Source organism: Symphodus melops (assembly GCF_947650265.1).
Source record: "Symphodus melops genome assembly, chromosome: 2".
NCBI lineage: Eukaryota > Metazoa > Chordata > Actinopteri > Labriformes > Labridae > Symphodus > Symphodus melops.
This window is the reverse complement of record NC_136692.1, coordinates 24,614,176-24,635,642: the sequence shown is the minus strand read 5'-3', so window position 1 is coordinate 24,635,642 and position 21,467 is coordinate 24,614,176. Positions and strand designations below refer to the sequence as shown.

The window sequence follows — 21,467 nt, the reverse complement described above, 5'->3', positions numbered from 1 at the left end:
GCAACTTAGCTGGAGATGATATATTTTGGTGTTTAATTATAACTATAAAAAAAACTTTTCGTGGAGTTCTTTTGTGTAGCCTATTTTTTAAATTTTCATAATTGAAAATGTTTTTAGTTAAGTGTATTTCAATCCAGGTTTCACTGAATAATTTAAAAAAAGTCTGTAATGTAACTTAAAATTTCAGAATAAATTCCCTAAGTAGGCTACAATAGGCAATTTGACGTTTTTACACAGTATGACTTGACACCATGATGTGGGTTCCAGAGAGCCTTTTTAGTATTAAAAGTACAATAAAAATAGAACAGAAATACATGTTTTATTTTTTTGCTGTGAATGTAGGCTAGTAATACTCGTCGTGACTGAATGCAAAACCCTCAAGCGCATTAGACCAACATTTAGCTGTCAAAGCATCAGCCTGTGAGTGCGGTATTATGGCGCCACCTCGTGTTAGAAGCAGTAAATCTACCACAGCGAACATTAAAAATGCTGTTAAATTTGGTCATACCATACTTTGACTTTACTCTGTGCCTATGATGTAGCTATAAATTACAAGCCCTGAATTAACAGCCTTGGTAATTACCAAAATCCTGTTTTATCTTTCTGTAAGGGTTAATACATCTGAATGTAGAAGCTCTTTAACCAAAAAGAGATTTATAATGCTAAACAATAATTATTATTGTTATCCATGAAGTGTCAAATTTGCTGTTTAACAAAACATTTAAAATAGTAAAGCATGTTATTACTTGATTAATGTTAAATTAGTTATGTACTTGCATTCCTGAACAGGAAAACAATGTTTTAGTGGTTGAATTTAAAGCTTGATTCATTTCTAAGTTCTTAGAGAAGCCCAGTGAGCCAGCTCAAATTTGAATCTAAAAAGAGGACTTTAGTGTGTAATTTGGCTGAACTACCAACCAGACAATGTGCCCAAGCATACTTAAAAGCTGTGAAAGACTATTTGACCAAGGAAAAGGAATCTTGAGGACTGGAACTGATGGACTGGCCAAGTCTAGATTTAAATACAATTTAAAAAAAAACAAAACGAGGGATTTACTAGATTCAAAGAAAGTAGAAACTATTTGAAACTGAATTACAACTTATTAAGGTTCTGAGTTTTCATGTTTTAATAAGGACAATTCGATAGTTTCAGTTTTTTATTTGCCAAATAAATAACTATACAATTTTTAGTTCTCAACAAGTTTTGAAAGACTTCTAGAATATTTGTGTTTTCTTGTTTTTATGACAGGTGGTCTAATAAATGTGTTTAGCATTATATATTTGCAAATTGGACTCAGAGTAGCCAATCCAGTTTTAGCTTCATTTATTGTCATTTTCAAGTTCCTGTTTGTTACACTCCTGAAGTGTTTGTATTAAAGTCCCTTTGGTTTTTAAAGTGCAAAACTTATAAAAGTGTGTTATAAATAAAATATATTATTATTATTATTATTATTACTATTATTATTATTATTATTATTATTATTATTATTATTATTATTATTATTATTATTATCATTATTGTTATATAGCAATGTGTTTTGTCAGCCCATTTTATGAGCCCCAAACTCTCATCCTCACACCCCAAACATGTATTTTTTAAAGCAGAAAATTATTATTATTATTATTTTTTAAATAACAAATTATTTATTTATTTAAAACTTGAACTTCCGCCATCTTTGCGCTCAACTGATTCAGTTGACACTTTCAAGAGTGAACTGAAGACGTTTTTATTTGTCCAGGCTTTTAATTAGCCTCTTTTAGGGCTGCCATGATCTTTGTACTGTCTGTATATTGCTTGTGATGTTTTAACCTTGTTTGTGAAGCACTTTGTGGCCTCTGCCTGCGAAAAGTGCTATATAAATAAAATTTACTTTACTTTACTTTACTTTACTTTAGTGCAAACAAATTGAAAATTTATATTGCTTTAGGCCCAATTTTTTTTGGAAAAGGGTATTCACATAAACAATGCAAAGCAGTGGTGCGATTTTTCTGATGTTTGCATGTAGTTGCTGATGAATGTTTTTCTACTTTTGCAAATGAAACAGTGTTTAAAAAGTTGGAAGTAAAACTTGTCGCAATTTTTCAAGCTCTCATTCCTCTCGTATTCACCATGTCTTGTATAATTGTTGTATGAAGTCATTTTCAACCCTGTTTTGCCAAAGCTTTGGCTGCCCTGGGCCATCCCTCTGCTAGCCTACATACTACTGTTGTTGTCTACCATTAAACTGTGAGGCCTCATTTGAAAATTGCTTCGAATAGGAAGAGAACAATGGTCAGGCAGTGCTACATGAGCAAATGGTCATTAAATTCGGTAAAGAAGTAAATGGGACAAAGACAGAGGTATGAGGCCATTATCTGCAGAAAAGCCCCTGACCTTGTTATGTTGTAGTGTGTGAGTGTAAATATGAGGCACTACATGCAACCCAGTGAAATGATGCTCTAATAAACACAACAACAGTAAGGAAAAGGGCACATTTATGAAGACAGATGAAACCTTGAGAGTATGAATGAGATCATTACAGTTGTTGTCACGTCTGTGAAACTATTGCATGAACATGTTTGTGTGTGTGTGTGTCAATGAAGAAAAAAACCCAGTACATTCAAGGGCAGTTTAGTATCAGGGTTTGATATGCTCCAGTATGCATGCAGAGAGCATCAAAAAGTTGATAGAGTTATATAAATCTCAACTGTTACCAAAAAAGTGCATCATCGTAGAATCATCCATGAACATATTTAGGCGAGTTTGATGGAATGCATTTATGGATTCATACTGTAAAGGTTTGGTACTGTATATTGCATATTGATTTTATAATCAGCATATTGCTTGTCTTACGATATAATTCCAGTATGAATATTGCTGTCAATATTCATGCAGAAGAGCATGCTCATAGGACAGTTGATCAGTAATTAGTGATTTATAAGTAACTACTGTAGCTTGAGTCAAGTTATTAAATTATTATTGACTGATATTGAATCTCGAAAAATGAAATCAATAATTTAAGTCTAACAGTCTAAGTCACATTCTTATATTGTGCATATGTGTTGTAAAATCAAGCGTATTCAGCAAACTTTAGGATATATATAAAGACATTCTTTGCTTATAAAGATAATGGGTCGTTCCACTTGTTTTCCTCGTTTGTCTCCATGTGGATTCTCTTTTGTAGCATGTGTATGTACTTTCCCTGTTGATCTCTGTTCTCCTGCAGACTCTTTGCGTAACGTGACCTCCAGTCTCTTTCAAAAGCAGCCTTGACGTGTTCCAAGATTGTCACTCCCCTGTCTGTGGGGTTATTTGTCATCTTGACCACCAGCCCAACTCCTGCATTCAGGGCAAAGTCACTGCCAACCCAGTCATGGTTACCTGAAGACACACAGATATATTACAATATTGATCTTTAACAAATCTTACTTCATAAAAATAAACTTGGATTTATTTTTCTTCAGATTTTGTCTTTGTTGGCATATCAAACATCTATAGAGTTTAGTGATTTGTGAAGTATATGTGCCGGAATCAGTTAATATTTGGCTATACATACAATACACAGATTAAAAACTCTGACAAGTATCAAATACTGTACTCTAAATATAAAAATGCACCAAGGAAACCATTATCTTAGCATAGCTAGCCTGCCCTAAGCTCTATTAAGACATTGTATGTTTGGTATAATTGTATCCTCTTCTCTTGGTTGTTAAGCTTCTCTAGTTCTTCTGACTGTGGGTTATAGGCAGGGTACACAAGCTCTTTTAACAATTGTCTTTTTATTCAAATCTAAGATTAAGATTTACTTTATTGATCCCGCTAAGGGAAATTCTGTGTTTACACTTTGATGATCATGCAACTCACACATAGGCTGATAATACACATGTAAACAGTACACATTACAAACAGTTTGTGCATAAAAATAAAGCGGTTTGTGCATGTGTATTATCAGCCTTTGTGTGTTTCGCCATTAAAAATGGAGCACAAGATCTCAGAGTAACGAGGCAGCCCCTGGCAGGCGCTCCGGAGCCGGTGGGAGGGTATTCAGTGCCTTGCTTGAGGTCGTCTTGCATCTCTCCAGCAGTAAAGGGATACTTCACCCATTTACATGAAGCTGTGTATCATTAGAAACATGGTAGCAGTGTTGAATGGTCGTGAATCCAACCCTCATTTAAGTAAGTAAGTAAGTAAGCAAGTAAGCAAGTAAGCAAGTAAGCAAGTAAGCAAGTAAGTAAGTAAGTAAGTAAGTAAGTAAGTAAGTAAGTAAGTAAGTCACAGCATTTGAATCAAAGATTACAGCACTTTGAGGTGCTGGTAGCCTAACGGTTTGTGCACATGCAACATGTAAAGAGGCTGTAGTCCTCAAGAGCAAGGCTGCCCAGGATTAGCTTCAGTGAACTGTGCTCTATGTGCAAACGTATTAAGTAACATTAAATATAAACCTAAATAAACAAGATAAACATAAATACAAGATATGCAAGGCTAAATAAGACAACGATATAGTGGTGAGTAGTGCAAAAATATACTTAATACTTAAAAATGCACCTATCCAACACAGGGCACTCCAGAGCCCCTGAAGTCCCACTGCAGGGGCAGCATGGTACACTGTACATTAAATAAGTGTAATAAAGACAGTTATTAACTTCGTACAACTGAGTTGTAAAAATAACCTCTAAATCTATGTGCAGTAATTATGAAATCATTCACAAAAATTACAGAATATAAAAAATAAATTGCTGTTTTCCGAGGAGTAATTTATTGTTTTTGCCTGCCAGGTATAGACTTACAGTAAACTTACTTCTGAGTGGTTTAATTTTCAGATCTCGCTAAGGTAAGCTAACTGTCTCTTAGCTTTATAACTGATTGAAACATGTAAAAGTATTATCAAAGCTATCATTAAAGTCCTAGAGCCTTTTTTGTAAACCTGGCAAATAATACTTTGAAACTCTACAACATAAGTATTTTTGAAAGGTCTGACTTTCAAAAATACTTTTATTATGTGTAATTTCATGTAATGTAGCGAAAGACCAGTTCATCTTAATTACGTTAAATTAGTCGCAGAAAGATTATACATTGCTTACCAATGTAGAGGGCGTTATCGGTCACCATGTACTTGTTGTGGTTGAGACCATGTTTAACATCTTCCTTTTGCTCCTTGTGACTGAAAAACCGCTGCAAAAAAACAACAACATATATTTGTGTAATCAATCAAAAAGAATACACAGCAAATATACTAAACTTAAAGTAATGATTTCAACTCACGCACCACCTCTAATGAACAGTTGTGCAGCTGCAAGCAGAGCGACTTGAGGGAGGTGACAAAGTTAAAGGTGAGGGGATGAGTCTTCTTCCAGAAGCTAATCAGTAGGTGAACTTTGACTCCTTTGAGCACCACAGCTTCTCGGATCATCTCATCAATATGGGACCAGTACCTAGTGATGAAGAAACTGCAATTGTTCAACAATCTCAAAGCAATGATACAGTAGTTTTTTGTTTTGTTTTGTTTTTGCACTGATACTGTTTGAAAGTCAGCGCTTTTATAAATCAATGTTTGGGTGTACCTTGTGCTGGTGGTTCCTCTGAAAGTCCGGCTCACCAGAGGGAGGTAGTCTGTCACAGATATGAAGATAAATCTCTTTGCACTCTGGATGACTTGATAGATGGCATCTACATCTCTGGTGCGATCTTTAGAGCAAAAGAGTTCAGGAGAGGTCTGCAGAAAATAATTAAAACAGAGATACAAAATGTGTATAAAGAAAATGGAAATTGGGCAAAAAGGGGTGAAAAAAATTATAGTTGACTTATATTAATCTCTTTTTAACTATGCATTCATTTCAAACCACATTATTCATTCTAATTAGAATTCAATCAAAATATTTCATTTCAAGTCACTATTTTATACCAACAAGGATCGTCTTTGGTTTGTCATTTTTTTCAAATGCCTAACAGATCAGCGTGTAAGACTTAACAAAAGATCAAAAAAGATGAACAGCGAGGCACATTTCTTCATCAATATTTCACTGCTAGAAGGTGTAAGGAACAAGAGTACGTCGGCGTTGCCAGCAGCATGGCTCCATAAGCTCCTATAGGATGATAAATGTGCAAAATGCATCTGATAAGCGTCCTGTTGCTTGGAGGGTAACAAGATTCATTACTGTCAAATTAGGCTGACGTACTGAGATTTTCAGACCCAGGATGCTCCTCAGCATGATATTAATGTGATTAATCACACCCTGTGTGGGGATGTTATTAGCTCGTAATGAAACTTTTGTGAAGATATTCACCATTCAGTGCAGAATCAGGAAATTGGGGCTTAATAGGAGGAATATAAACCAGACTAAGAATTTATTACTGACACCATCTGTGGTCTACATCTTCTATAAAGTAAATCTATGTGTTTAATGGGGTATTGATACAGCTACAAAACAAAGTGCTTCCTCACAGAGACATAAGCAGAGGCCTCTGTAGAGTTGAGTTGCAGCTCCAGAGCATCGTGCCTCCCGTAGAGGGCTGTAACTCTCTTCGACCAGATGGAGGGGATGTAGTCCTTGTTGTGGAGCTGCCAGTAAAATAAAAAGACTCGGTGGAGGTCCAGAGCCAGACAGCTGCAGTTATACAACACCAGTCCCAATTCTTTCCTCTGTGGGGTGTCAGAAAGAAATACACAGGAAGAGGTGAGTCAGCAGAAAAGTTGCATGCTGAGAGTAGTTTTCACTCTACAGACGAGGTTTTTTGCAATGTGAAAGAGGAATAGAGACATTTAATGAGAGGAGTTGACAATCTAACTGTAGTTGTATATAGAAAGATGTTTTTTTTCCAAAGGGAGCAAAAAAGTCTCTGCAGGCAGGCTGAGCGAAGCTAAAGGCTAACATCCGCATGCTAACATGTACACAATGACAATGTTAACTATTGACGTGTTAATGTTGCTGGCACTAACCACATAGTATACTAGGGATGGGCAACTTTGGTCATCACAAGGGCCACATTCATTGAATTCTCACTGCCAGGGGGTCACATTTTACAAAACAATTACAGTCTATTATGTCTCAAACATCTACCAGTGATCAAATATTATGGATGTTTTTCACCCCATTATGTATATTCTTCTGTATATATCTTTAACTTCTATTCGGTTTTGACTTTTTGATTTCTGTATTGCTGCTGCTATACCTGAATTTACCCCTTGGGGATCAACAAATAATATTTTATCTTATTTTCGTGGCAGATTTATCACGCTTTCATCACCTTTCCAATTAAGATAATGCAAACATTGATGGGGACGCCAATTGCCCACCCTTATATGCTGATGAGTGTTTCTAAGGCTTTGCAGATTTGTAAGACAACAAAATGTATGATAAACTGAAATAATAAAAGGATCATAATGCTCAATGAAAAATTAAGAGATCCTCAGGGACTTTGGATAGTAAAACATTAAATCAGTCATAGCCGCACTAACTCTGTGTGTGTGACAAGCAGGGAGGCAGTGAGGTTCTGAGGGGGATTTGATAGAGTGTACTCACTTTCATGCCAGACGGCTTTGAAAATTGTTTCGAACTTTCAATCAAAACCACAAATATGAGTGCAACAGAAAAGACAGGGACCACAAAAGTGATTTAAAACTTCCTCTGTGAACATATCTACCTTATTTAATCACAATCCTTCCAGACATTACAGTTAAGTATTTTGGGCAGTGAAATATTTAAAATATAAAAATCATCTTGGGCTCATTGAATTTTTTTAACTTAACTTAACTTAAAGGGATACTTCACCCATTTACATGAAGCTGTGTATCATTAGAAGCATGGTAGTGGTTCATGTGATGCAATATGACACTTTTTGCATCACATGAAGAAAACTTTCAAGCAAAGAAAAACACATTTTTCTTGTCTCAGGGCAAAATGAGGGTTGGATTCACGACCATTCAACACTACTACCATGTTTTTAATGATACACAGCTTCATGCAACTGGGTGAAGTATCCCTTTAACTATTATAAAATAAACAGTAATATTGATGGGTTGTAGTTTTTTTTTTTTATCAATAATCATTCTCCATGAAATGTTGTAGACCAAATGCTATTTGATTGTCTTTTGTCAGTTTTGAGGATGATAATTAAGATGTAAATAAAAGCTAGCTATAAAATCTTTTTCCACTCCTTCATTGCCTGTTTCAGGATAGACGTGCCAAATTTCAAACTTGTTTGACCATTGAAGTAATTTTCATAAAGAGGCATCAGAAATTGGAAATATTAGAGAATTAAGGGAGCGAAATTAATGAGAGGGTTGGCCCTGGCAAAGAATAGCAAACAGAAGGAAGTCGTTCTTAATGTATTCTAGGCCGGTCATTAACTGCACAGCAGAACTTTGTTTCATGTATATTCTATCTTCTATCTATCTTCAGTGATTGACCCAGAAAGAAGCATAAAGAGGTTGTAGTTTAATGTCTCATGAATTTAAGTCAGCTTTAGGTCAATCAGTCTTTTATCTCTCTTCTTTCCAGCTCTTCCATCATTTGCTTTTCACAGTAATTGTATGTAGTGTGTGTGTGTGTGTGTGTGTGTGTGTGTGTGTGCATGTGTGTGTGCGTGCGTGCATGTGTGCTGTATGATCACATGTGTCTGTTTCCTTACTCTGGCTAGTTAATTGTACTGAGCAGTAGTCTTCCTCCAGCCAGCGCTGAGGCATGAAAAGTGCCAGGTAATCACTTTAAGTAGTATGCTAATGCTCTGTGCTTCCTCCACTATTGTGGATTACATAAATGCAAAGTGAATACTACTTGTCTCTCTAGCTCGCTTCAGACAGCCAATCTTAAATCTTTCTAATGCCCCTTAGGAGTTTGCTGGGGCAACTTTATAAAAAGGTACAGGTGTAGAGTGAAACTAATCTGAACTGTATGTTTGAAGTCCCTGGAGGGTGCCAAGATTTGCATTTAATTAAAATTGTGAGTCTAGTCTTTATTACTGAGAGACAAAAGGCTTCTGTTGCCACTTTCAGTCCAGAAATGACCTGCAGACCCGACCACGCCTGACTGCAGAGGCTCACTCTGCAAACTCATGTTGTTGATGTTTGTTGTTACCTTGGAGAGTGACCTCCAGTCCATGTCAGCGCTCCCGATGTAAATGTGCTTCCGATCCACGATCCAGAATGAGGAATGTAGTTCTCCTCTGGTAAGAGCTGTCATATTAATGAAACGAACCTCTGCATCTAGACAATGAAAGACACAATATGTGAAGTTAAATGAATTAGAAAGAGGAGAATCTGGAAATGTGCCTGTTGGCCTTGAGCTTTCTGACGTGTGTGTGGGCACAGCAGGCAGGAAGCCTGCGAGAAGTCAGGTTCATTTTCACATTCATGATTTTTTTGACCTTCATTTAGAAATTTGACAGCTATGAATGATGGCTAACCTGTTCTGCAGAGCTGCTGGACTGGGCTATAAGTGAGCCTAGAACTGTTTTCCTTCAAACAAATCACATAAACTTTATGCTTACACTCAATAATGTGCTGCAGACCTTAAAAAAGGCAGCTGTAAAAGGTGCCTACATTTTTAAACAATACTCAAGTTATTTATTTAAGCAGGGTTTTATGCACGGACCATAAAACCCTTACATTTTTCAAGTGAGTTGTGAGGTATTTAGATATACAGGAAAGAATCTGCAGACATAACAATAACATTTAGTGATCAGATTATTTATAACTTTTAATACAGCAGCCTGGTTTGTCTGAAAGTCATCAAAAGCACAACAATGAGCCATTTAATTATCGGACTGTAAATGAACCACTGATCATCATCTGTAACAGAAGCACAAAACTAAAGGGACAACATACAGTGTGAGACACCTCACTTTCCTGTATTTAAGTCCCCCAACTTTATGAATCCAAATTTACTTCATTCTGTTTTAATTATTTACACATTTCTCAAAGGCTTCTGTGAGAAACAATGGATGAGTGTTAATTTTGGCGCCTCCTGTGGACAATTCAGTCTTTGCAGATTTTGATCTGTACATGTGTTAAGTAATGGTAACTAAGTCATCTTGCTTTCTTATAATCAAATATAAGATTGATCTCACATCTTTGCTGCTGTTGCATATGAATAAAGTGTGTTTCTGCAGAGTGCAGTTTATCACCTCGTCTGAAACCGACCCCGAAGCAGCAGTTTCACACATTGAACATTTTAATGTTAAAGTCTTGGTTTCTTTCACAGACCAAATAGAGGCATTCATTTTAATCTCAGTCTTTTTCATAATTAAGCCAACAACTGTAACAGTAACTTTAACACATACTGAAAATTACAAATAGATGCAAGCATTAAAACCCCACATATTTACCTTAGCAAACAGGATTCTGTGTTGAAAGAAAGTGAGTCAAATCATTTTCAAGTGACACAAAGAAAAAAACATTAATTCATTTTCTATTTTGGCAGCTTCTGACCTCTATACCATAAATCTTTTTTTTTTTCTTTTTCTGGTTGGCTAAAGCGGCATAACAAATTGCTTTTGTAAAATGAAAATATGACAACCACTCACTGTGTGCTGCCAAGGTCTTCAGTTCAGCTGAGTTAGTCAGACTGCTGGCAATCTTCAGTTTAACCCCACGAGATTTCAGGCTGAGCAGTCTCTGGAACAAAAGCTGACCCTGAGGAGGAGATGTTCTGTATTAGTTGAGCATGGATGTCTGGATGTCTCTTTAAAGGCTAATACTTAACCATCTCTGCAGGACTAACCTCATTAAAAGACTACACACAGATTTACTTGAAAATAATTGCATTTCCTCTTACAAAGCCCCCTGGGAAATGCAGTTGGTTCAGGCTCTGCAGAAATACAGGAGATTAAATCAGATTCTCTGCCCTGACTTTGTACCTGTTTGGCAGTGCTTGGAGTTGTTTCTAGATCCCAGGGGTTTAATGACCAGGCAGGTGACACAACCTCAACTGAATGCTTTGCTTCATCCAACAGAATGTGAAAGCCAGCAGAGAGGGGGAGGTGGGGTCTGCCACCCTTTGGGAGGAAGAGGTCATCTGGAATATTCTCCACAAGTTCGATGCTGAAAATGACATTTACTTATTTAGTTTTTGGAGAATCTGGTTGCATAAAAGGAATGTGTGCGTGTGTGAGCATGTGTATAGATGACTGGTTGATCTGTATTTCACCTTTTTTATCATCTTCCCAGGGACGACAGCTAGTTAGCTAAATCTGTTACTGTACGAGGCATACTCTCCATTGAGAATAATGTTATTTTGTACATTGTCCCTCGTTCAAATAAACTAATAAACTAAAATGAACTTGAAGTCCATGTCAGAAAAGTTTGAAAATACAACGATCCAAACCTTTTAATTGTTTCCCTTTTTATGCAAGCACGTCAGACACAAAGCATCTTACCTGCAGTCAGTGCAACAGTTCTCCTCTGTGATCCCGTCCTCATCGTCTCCCCAAATTTCCACTGATGAGAAGATCAGGGCCACCAGCACGGAGAAACAGCAGAGAAGGGCAAAGATGGCGATGCACTTCTGCTGGGTCTGGAAAATCATTCACACACACACACACACACACACACACACACACACACACACACACACACACACACACACACACACACACACACACACACACACTATTATGAGGTAGATCTAATGAAGGATGTACCATCTGCAGTACAGAGCTCAAGTCCTATCTCAGCTCCGACCTTGCTGTTGTACATTAAGCTGAATACTTGAAGAGAACACATTGACATGGCAGATACTGCTTGGTGGTGTACAAAAGGGAAATTATCAGCTTTTAAATGCTAATGTACTCAGTCAATGTTATTGATAAGAGGATAGAATTCCAATACAACAACAACCAAATGTCCTCTTTTGACTGGAGAAACATTTGATTTGACAAGCAGGCTGGTGAGGGATTCAGACTGTTGAGCTGTTGAGCTACTCAGATTCATAAACGTTTGGGTGCAAGTGAAGCGTAACAGTCTCCAGCTGAAGGAAAAAGAATACAGGCTGAAGCCAGACCACAGCGAACACTGTGAAGCTCTGTTTTGTACTTACTTTCTGTATTGTTGTCAGACCTATTCCCAGCTGAAGGAGATTTTATGACCTTTGTGCCAGAATGGATCTAATGTTGCATCTATAACAAGTGATATTAAATTCTATACTAGTGTGCATGTATGTGGTGCAGTATATGGTTTATATATGGGTTGCAATAAGGGTTGAGTGACAGCCAGAGTGGTCCAGGGTGTTGATGCATCAGCCTTATTGCCCTGATCTGGCCCGGGGTGTCTTGATTTTTCACTGTTTTAAAAGTGCTGTTTGGCACTTCTGTTTTGCTTAGCACTACACATTTTCAACATCTCATTCCCTGCACTGTTTGTCTTTGTCGGTTTTCAAGCCGTCATCGCGTCTAATTAAATATTCTCTTTTGTTGTGCTCGATCGCTCACATGAATTACACCCTGATGATGAGTTCAGCAAAGTGAGCCTCAGAAAGACGTCTCCCAGCTACAACTTTTAGAGAATGTGAGCATAAAACCAAAAAAAGACAATATTCAGCAGCACGTCAAAGAGGAGCTGTGAGCCTGAAGATCTTTGTCAACCTGATCTCCCACTCCTCTCTTCACTGGCCGGCAATGAGGCACAAAGACATGGTGCCAGCCCGATACACCAACATGTGTTCCACTGAGAGCTCAGAGCTCTTCACCACATGCAGCACAAGGACCACGCTTCACTTGTGGTTGTGTACATGTCTTCTGGGGGAAAAAAATCCTCATGATACAGAACAAGGCTGACAGAGAGAGAGAGAGAGAGAGACAGACAGGTGAGTGGACTACTACAAGATATCCTCTACTGAAAAAACACAACAATACTGTACACCATAGGTACAGCAGCTGTTTTCAACGCAGTAGAAGTGATGAAAAGGTTCAGAGCAGACACCATTCATCGTTTGAATTAATTACATAACTGCAAGAATATCATTCAACAGAAGGCTGATTAGTCAAAAATGTAATGACAGGTGGATCAGGATTCCAAAATACGTGAAATAATATGGGCCAATGTTTTATGATATACTAAATGGATGACTTTGATTTGTAAACTTATTTGGAACAAAATGAGGCAACGCCTATACGAGCTAGATCAGGCAAGTTGAGCTGCACTGATTTCACAGTTGACCTGCGCCATTCTCAACAATCACTGGACAACACCGCCTAAGCTAGTTACTCTCTTTAAGATCGATCCCTCTGCTCTCTCATTGCCAGCTCTGACCTGCACCAGTTCTGCACTCTCGCCCAGCATCCACCTGTAGGCTCCGACTGAGGGGGTTTAAGATGTCATCACATCTGTCCTAAAATTTCTGCATGTAAATTAAAACTGTGAGGAGGGACTAGATCAGAGCCTAGACGCCAAACACAAACTTCTGTACAGTATGTTCTGCTGCAATAAATGATGCAAGTATTAGTTGTCTGACTGAACAAGTCATTTGTAGATGTCCACAGTGAGCAAAGAAACTATAGCGGATAATGACTTCTTTCAAAATTATACTCACAATGTATTGTAAAACTTAGGTTGAAAATAATGTAAATTCTTAATGCCATGGTATCATTTAAAAATTCAAACATAAGCTGGTTTGAATATGACAATTCCTCATTTTTAATATACAGGATATCCCTTAGAGCTCTTGGATCATGTCATGTCAATTTTTCCTACATTTTCTGCCATTTGAGAAAATCTACAATCTCAAACAATGAGCAAAAACTTTGTTTACTAAAGAACAGTACTGTCCTCATATTTTGTTGAGGCTTCAAACATAGTGTGGACTATTACATTTGTGTATGTGCTGTCATTAAAAAAAAAAACACATTCTCATAAAGAAACTCTAAGAAAATGGGAAAACATTTCCCCCTATTTTCTAGACAGTTTGCAGTCTTAGTATTTATTTCATCAAACATATTCAAATAAAAGAAAAATTAAATCATTTAATGGAGCCCTTTCTTTATTATAAACAAGTTTGTTTCCAATGGATATTTGAAGAACACATCTCAAATATAAGAGATCATGCAATTGTATGAGTTAGTTAATCATTTAATGCGCGAGGAAAGTCTCAGACAAGCATGCACCAGACCCACATGAGATTAATGGGCCTAAATACCGATTACAATAATGCAGAGGGAAGATTTGAGGGAGGGAAACGTCACCTTTATGGGCTCCTGTGGGGCCGGTCCCGCCATGAGAGTAGCACTCATTTTAACTTCTGTGACAGGGGAAAAAACAGCAGCTCAGTCACACATCTTTCTCCGTCTGCCTTTTTGTCTTCATCACTCCACTCCACAGTCTGATGTCTTCACACTGCCACTGTCTTCATCCTGCTGCTCCCTCACCGTTCTGGAAGGTTTGTGTGTGCACTTCAGCTCCTGGTCCATCCCATGTCCCGACATGGTTCCTCCGGTATGTGTGTGTGTGTGTGTGTGTAGCTTACTCTCTGCTCTCTTTTTCAGTGGAGGGGGTGAGCGAGATGGAGACAGACCAGCCCTCTCTCATTCAAATGGCCAATACAAAGCTGTAGCTGGAAGCTACATCAACACCCCTGCCCTCCTCCTCAATCCCTCCCTCCTCTTCCTCTTCTCCCTTTATCTTCCCTTTTTTATCTGCCTGGTGAACAAAACTCATCCAGCAGAAGGCTGTTGGCTTCGGCTGTAGAAAGGATGGATACTGAACTCTGTGACAGCTGCAGCAAAACTACCAAATTGTTTTCAACTCATTAGGTGGGGCATATACACACACTCCAACACACACACACATTTATGCGCCTAGTTCTGTCCAGAGAAGACAAACGAATTTCAAACAACCCTACATTCATAATGACCTTACTGTAAGTCAGCAATTCTGTCTGCTTTAATCCCCACTGTGTTTAAATCTTTGTAATGTGCTTTTCAGTAATGCACTGGATTGCAGGGCACTCATTCAGTTTCTTTCAATTCTAAACCTCTTTCTCCTACAGATGAACATTAAAGGGCATCACTATAGAAAACATAAAATATGCTTACACTTTCTTCCTCTCTCTTATTTGCCTCTACCCATTTCCCTCCCTGAATTTAGTGTTGCCTTAAAGCAGAAAACAACAGCTGCTGACTGCAGGCAAGCTGCTGTTTTGGACAGCGCTCCATAGGGAGGAAAAGAAGGACTTACTGTAATGGGAGACGAGGTAGTTATTATACAGGAATGATTGAAGAACGTTTTCTTTAAACTTTTTTACATAGCAGTAGTAGCCTACTAAACAGACAGCACAATCAAACACAATGGGCAGATACATTAAAGTAATAGTTTTAGTTGCACTTGCTGTGTTCACATTGGTTGCTTTAAGTTTGATTTTCCTACAACTACTGGTTGGTTTGGCCATGAGACTTGGTTTACACCTTATTGTCTATAAGGAGTGAAAACTATAAGACTACATAAATAATTTGTTCTTTAATTGACCATTGAAAATCTCATCAGTCTCAGCTGAAAGAGTTAACTGCTATTTCGAAAAATGTATTTAATGTAATATAATTTATTTAGCACCTTTAGTAAAGCAGACTTCAGAAATAATTGTCTGTTTCTGTCCAATAGAATATTCTCTCCAAATAAGAGTGCATAAACAAAACACAGTGTATAAAACAATGTCAACCAATCAAAAATTTCCACTCTGGCCTGTTCAGTGAGGCTTTTTGTTTAAGGCAGCTATAACAGCAGGAATCAGACTTTTCCCAAGGGGAGCCCCTCTGCACATCTGTGCTCCGTACCTTAGTCCTGAGGAAAGTGGGGTGGGTATTTAGAGGGTGAATGATATCCTGTTGTTCTATTGAGGTTGGCATGCATGTGATGATCACCCTGTTGTTGAGTTCTGTTAGCTTGGGTGTGGGGTGACCAATTCTTCTGGCAGCTGTGGTTACAGTATATTGCGATGTGACATGAGTTTGGGCCAGTTTTTAACAGATAATATGTTAACCCTTTATAGGGCACTCAGTGAAATACTTTGAAATTCAAAAATTATTGTGTTATTGGGGACATAACAGAATTTTATTTCTGTTAAAAAAAAATCAGCCATTTTTAATTTCATTTTGAAAAATAAACATTAACAAAGTTACCATATTTGGAACATAAAAGACCTTTTAGTTTGAAATGGCAGACTATTTGATGGCTTTTTTGTTTTTTGTTTGATACTGGTATACTGTTCAAAACTGAGTTGTCTAGTTTCAGTCCAGCATTAGCATGTTAACAATAGGCCTTTGAAGTATAGGCTGTGTTCAAAATGACACACTCATTCCATTCTCCCTATAGAGAGTTATAGTGGACTCACTCAGAGGGAAAGACATTTTTAAATTTCGGACATGAGCTGTAACGCCACTGACAGTGTCCAATGAAATTCATTATACTGCATGTATTTTTAAAAAAACAGTTAACAATAATGAATAAATGTAAAATATGTAAATACAGTTTGCCTCTCATCATCATTTGGACAGACTAATGTTACTGTGTTGACAGTCCTTTAATCGCTCCTCTCATCCTTCTGAGAGCAGTCGAGTCAAATGACACTTTCCTCTTGCTAAAATCTTTGAAAAGAATTCAGTGAATAGTGAGTGGTTTCAGACACATGCATAGACTGTGCCTGCTAACATGCTAACACAGTGCTTCTGCTGAGGTGTATGCTTTTTTTTAATATGGTAACTAAATCTTCCAATCTCTTAACATCAACAGAATAAATACTGAATGAGAGTATTACATTATTTACAAACTCTAGAGGAATAGAGGCTATCTATAGGCTACCTGCTTACCATACACATGTTAGCTTTAGCATTAGAATATTACAGTAAATGGTCTTTTCTTAGATAGCACTTTCGTAGTCTTCTGACTATTCAAAGGGCTTCCATTCACAGACGCCATTTAAAGAGACCTTCACTATCACTTATTTACAATCAGACACATGCTGGCTATACCAGAGCAGTTTGGGGTTTAGTGTTTAGCACAATGATACTTCAATATGTTCACTGCGGAAGCAAACTTCCAACCTTCTGGTTGAAAGGCGGCCAACTCTACTACTGAGACATGCTAGTGAGTCTATAAGTGGAACAAATATTGTCTCGAATAAACAAAGCTCTTTTTAATCAATGATGCAATAGATTCTACACGTGTCACTAAGAAAACACAAATAGATGATTTTAAATACCTTTGAAATACTCTGAATAGTACTTGTGGAGTATTGTTTCATGCCCAGTGATAAATTGAGAGTAGAGAAACAAAGTCATACTGTAGCAGGTGAACCTGCTGTGTGTCTGTGTCTGTGTCCTCTGCACGTCAACCTGTCTGTGAGCAAAAAAAACAAAAAGAAAGAACGAAAGAGACAGAGGGGACAGAAATGTTTGGGCCACTTCCCAGGAGAGTGGAATGTTCCTAAAGCATTATACATGAGGTCAACACTAACACATCTTTAAACAGTGGGGGAACAAGCTGACAAACTAAACTGGATTTTTTACTGTTTCACTGACCATCATCAGCTGTGGCAGAACCACGTAGGACAACTTTGAGCTGAACTGCAACAACCCCCAGCTAACAGTCACTTGCAGTCATGCCCGGAAACTGTTGATATACACACTTTACTCACTGCACAGTCACCACCACAACAACACTGAATATAAATTCATGAAATGCATATTAGTCCATTTTCTTTTTCTCTTTGTTAATAACACGTCTACACTTTTTTTGATCAATGCTCATTTAACAACAAGCAACACAGCAGGTGAGAGGTCACAGGAGCCTGAATGGGTTTATTCCTGCCCCTCCATGACTCCTTGTACAGGACATAATTATCTGATAATGTAAAGTCTCCAACAAAAGGGACCAATTATAAATAGTCCTCATCTTTAAGAGGCCATACTGAGAGCACATTCAGACATTATGCAAATAAGTAAATCATAACACCATGAGTCTGCAGCTTTAAAGACTTTATAAACAGGGGAAACCAAAAAAGTGAAGTGGGTCCAAGTAAATCTAGATTTTCCATTATAAAAAAAGTTTAATAATAACTCAGTGGCTGTATTTAGATTCCTTTAATGCACCTTGGTTCTATCCTAATATTTTGAATAAGGTTATATTATAGTCATATTCTTGCTATTGTTTATGAATTGCTTCTATAAGTTTCTTTTATCCGTTTGTATTTTTGTTCCTGTGTTTGTCACTGTCCACCTCTCTCTTTAGCTTTTTCACACACGTGCTCCTACAAAAGAAAAAAAAAAGAAAAAAGACAGGCCCCTGAAATCTTCCTGACTGTCTTGTCGACTCAAGCACCTAACAGCGAGACTTTCACTGTGAGACAGGAGGGGGGTGCTGCCAGCTCTTGCTTATAGCTGTCTCCTTCACAAGTTTCAAAATCCCGGCTGGACTTTAAATCTCCTAGTTGTTGTAACTTTAATGGTACTTTGAGTCGTCAGACTGGGCCCTTTTAACAGCCGAACAATAATTTCACTTCCTTGTCTCCCCCGCTTACTCCAGTTAGTAATAAACTGTTCTACAAAGGAGCGCTTCTGTTGAAGGCTGGATTTGCAACTTCTGTATAAAACAGAAGTCACTTTTAAATAAGCATCTTTCAAAATATGCTGCACGCTTTGCCATCATTTCGGCTATTGCAGATTGTTCTGTCACGCTCCGAGGTAGAAAAACAAGGAGGAGGACCCATGTGCAGAAAACCAAAATTTATTTAACAAAAGGCAAAGCTAAAGCTACTGAAAAAATCCAAAACATCCAAAAATCCACAAGAAGAAAAACAAAGTAAATCCAGTGAGCACAGAACACAGGGCAACATCCAACTAGACGCACAGACCAAAGGACAATGAACCGACAAGAGACTGAGGAGCAACAGAGACGAAATAGACTGTTTCCCTTGTGCTTTAATGTTTCATAGTCTTGTGTGTACTTTAGTCTTAAGTGTCTTTCCCTGTATTCTCCTATGTTACCTGTAAGTTTATTCTTGTGTTGTGTTATAAGTCTAGTCTTTAGTGTTTCCTGTTTTATTTTGTATATCTGGTTTTGGTGGTGTTGTCAGTGTTGGGTTTTACTTTGTACTTGTCCTCATGTGTTCCTGTCTTGTGTTCTTTGTTCCTTGTGTTTCCCGCCTGTGTGATTACCCTGATTGTCCTCACCTGTCTCATTAGTCTCACCTGTGTCCAATTTACCCTATCAACACAGGAGGGAAACCAGAGAGGCAGGGAACACAGCAACGCGGAAAAATACTAGGGAATAAATATAACAGAATTCAAAACTCTGAAATATAACTTAAACGAAACCAAACCATGACGTGTTCGCCCTCATCGGCCAATGTAATATTGACCTGCAAATCCGCCAAAAACAGTTCAAGAAGAGATACTGTTTCTGTTCAGTCATGCATGCATTACACCTGCGAGTGTCAACAAAGGACACCTAAGTATAGGTGTTTCACCTTCACACCAAAAGCCTAACAGCAGGTTTCCATCAGTGCGTGTTTTAAAGTTGCAGTGGCGTCATTGATGATATGTGCTGAGTGAAGGCTAACTGGGCGTTATGCCAAGGGCCACATGCCAAACGTGATGTGGATGGTGTGCGGATACAGATCCAGCGGGGAATACGATGATTCTGTAAGGCAGTTATTCAGAAAGCACAGCCTCTCCATCCAACAGAGCACATGTTTAACAGAGAGAGGAGGAAAGAACTGTTTAATCAATGTTTTAATCATGGAGTTCTCTTCATGACTAAGGACTTTCTTATTGGAAAGAAAATATATACTAAAGGCACCCAGTAAAATGTAAAACAATCGACCCCCTTTTTTTTTTTTTTTTGACCAAATGCATTATAATAACAAGAAATAAAATTAGGGATTAAATGAAGTAAAGCATATGTTGGTTGGTAACAATAATTTTTACTTTTTTGAAAAAATGTGTAAATCCTCTGTCATAGTATCATGTGTTATTCTCTTCTACCATTTTTTTGCAAATGGGAAAATCATATCACTTCACTTCATGCATCAATACAACTTTTCCAGTGGATGAACTTTTCCGAAGTCAACTCAAGTAAAAAGTTATTTTGTTAAAAAAGCCAAACACATCCCAGGCTCAATTGTTTACACCAGACACACTGGGTGCATGTATCATCATCACTGTAAGCTATGTAGTCCATTCCTCACTCTCGAACTCACACACACACACACACACACACACACACACACACACACACACACACACACACACACACACACACATTGGCTCATTTGTTGCATTACAGAACCAATTAATTCAGTGGATTTGAAAGTGTTTGGTTTTTGGATGAGTGGGAAGTGTTGTTTGATGTGAATGGACAACGTGTATTAGTGCACCTAGAAAACCTTAGTCCTTGTGCATTTATGCAGCTGATTGTGTCACCAGATCATGGACTGGATGTAAACATACTGTATATAAATCTCAGCTTTAGGGTTGTCAGAAGATATAAAATGTTTGACACAATTTCCTTTTATATGTGACAGTTTTTGTTAGAGTAAGTTCCCTTGGAATTATTCTGCATACAACTAAAGATTGAAGAAAGTGATTGAGTGTGTGTGTGTGTGTGTGTGTGTGTGTGTGTGTGTGTGTGTGTGTGTGCTGTAACAGTGTGGGGCAGCACTGGAGAAAGTGGTAATCAATTCTCATTGGAGACAACAAAGCTCAATTGCACTCTTCTCCAGCAGCAATCCTCCTATGCTGAGACGCCACAGGCATGCAATGCATGCAGCATGAATGGGCCTCCACTGAGTAATCAACTAAGTTCCCTCCTAGGATCTGGAAAAACATATTGCATTATATCTGGCAATGGTGTTGGTGAATACATTTCTCTTAATACATTTTTAAAGGACTGTTAATCACGATTTGCTAAAGTCTGAAATTAATGCATTTTTGTGTCCCTATTGATGCACCATAAGTCTGTGCAGTGTCTCCCTGCAGTCACAATGTTGAAAAAGAATGACACTGCTGCATCTCTGAATATTTTATTTCACTGATAAAAACACACACTAACCCTAACCCTAACCCAAATCAAAAATAATATCCATCATGTTTTACCATCCTCTGTAGATATTTTTATTTAGTTTTTGATGTGTAACAAGTTCCTTTTTCTGAGGTTTAAGTTAATGTCATATTGTAATATTCAATTTACCAAAAGTTGCTTAGTTCATTTTGATTAACAGCAGGTTTGAATTAAAACGGCAGATAAAGGGACTTCAAACATGCAATTAAAAAAATTAATCGCAACTAACTATTTATATTAAGAGATTCATCCCAGTCAGGCTTTCTTCTACAGTCAAAAGTATCACTCACTGTGAATCTTTGCTCTGGAAATCGTGAAATACATTGTTTCTGCATTGTGCATGTGACTCAATTCATCTGGCACATGCCCTTTGGCATTGGTTACAAGCATTTCAAATTAGAAATGGTCACATAATGTCACATTTCAGTCTATTTCATAATCAGCTAAAAA

At 37.7% G+C, this 21,467-nt stretch overlaps 1 protein-coding gene across 1 annotated transcript; it reads right to left on the bottom strand.

Annotated features, from left to right (window-relative positions):
- Window positions 1-2,466: 2,466 nt before the first annotated feature.
- pld5 (phospholipase D family member 5) lies at window positions 2,467-14,478 on the bottom strand. The gene is made up of 10 exons (XM_079336939.1): window positions 14,153-14,478; window positions 11,354-11,490; window positions 10,835-11,018; window positions 10,502-10,610; window positions 9,055-9,182; window positions 6,423-6,620; window positions 5,542-5,693; window positions 5,247-5,412; window positions 5,062-5,152; window positions 2,467-3,361 (listed from the first exon to the last, which is right to left on the bottom strand). Exons 1-10 carry the CDS (start codon window positions 14,198-14,200, stop codon window positions 3,099-3,101), a joined length of 1,476 nt encoding a protein of 491 aa, XP_079193065.1. The 5' UTR covers window positions 14,201-14,478; the 3' UTR covers window positions 2,467-3,098.
- Between the last annotated feature and the right edge of the window lie 6,989 nt (window positions 14,479-21,467).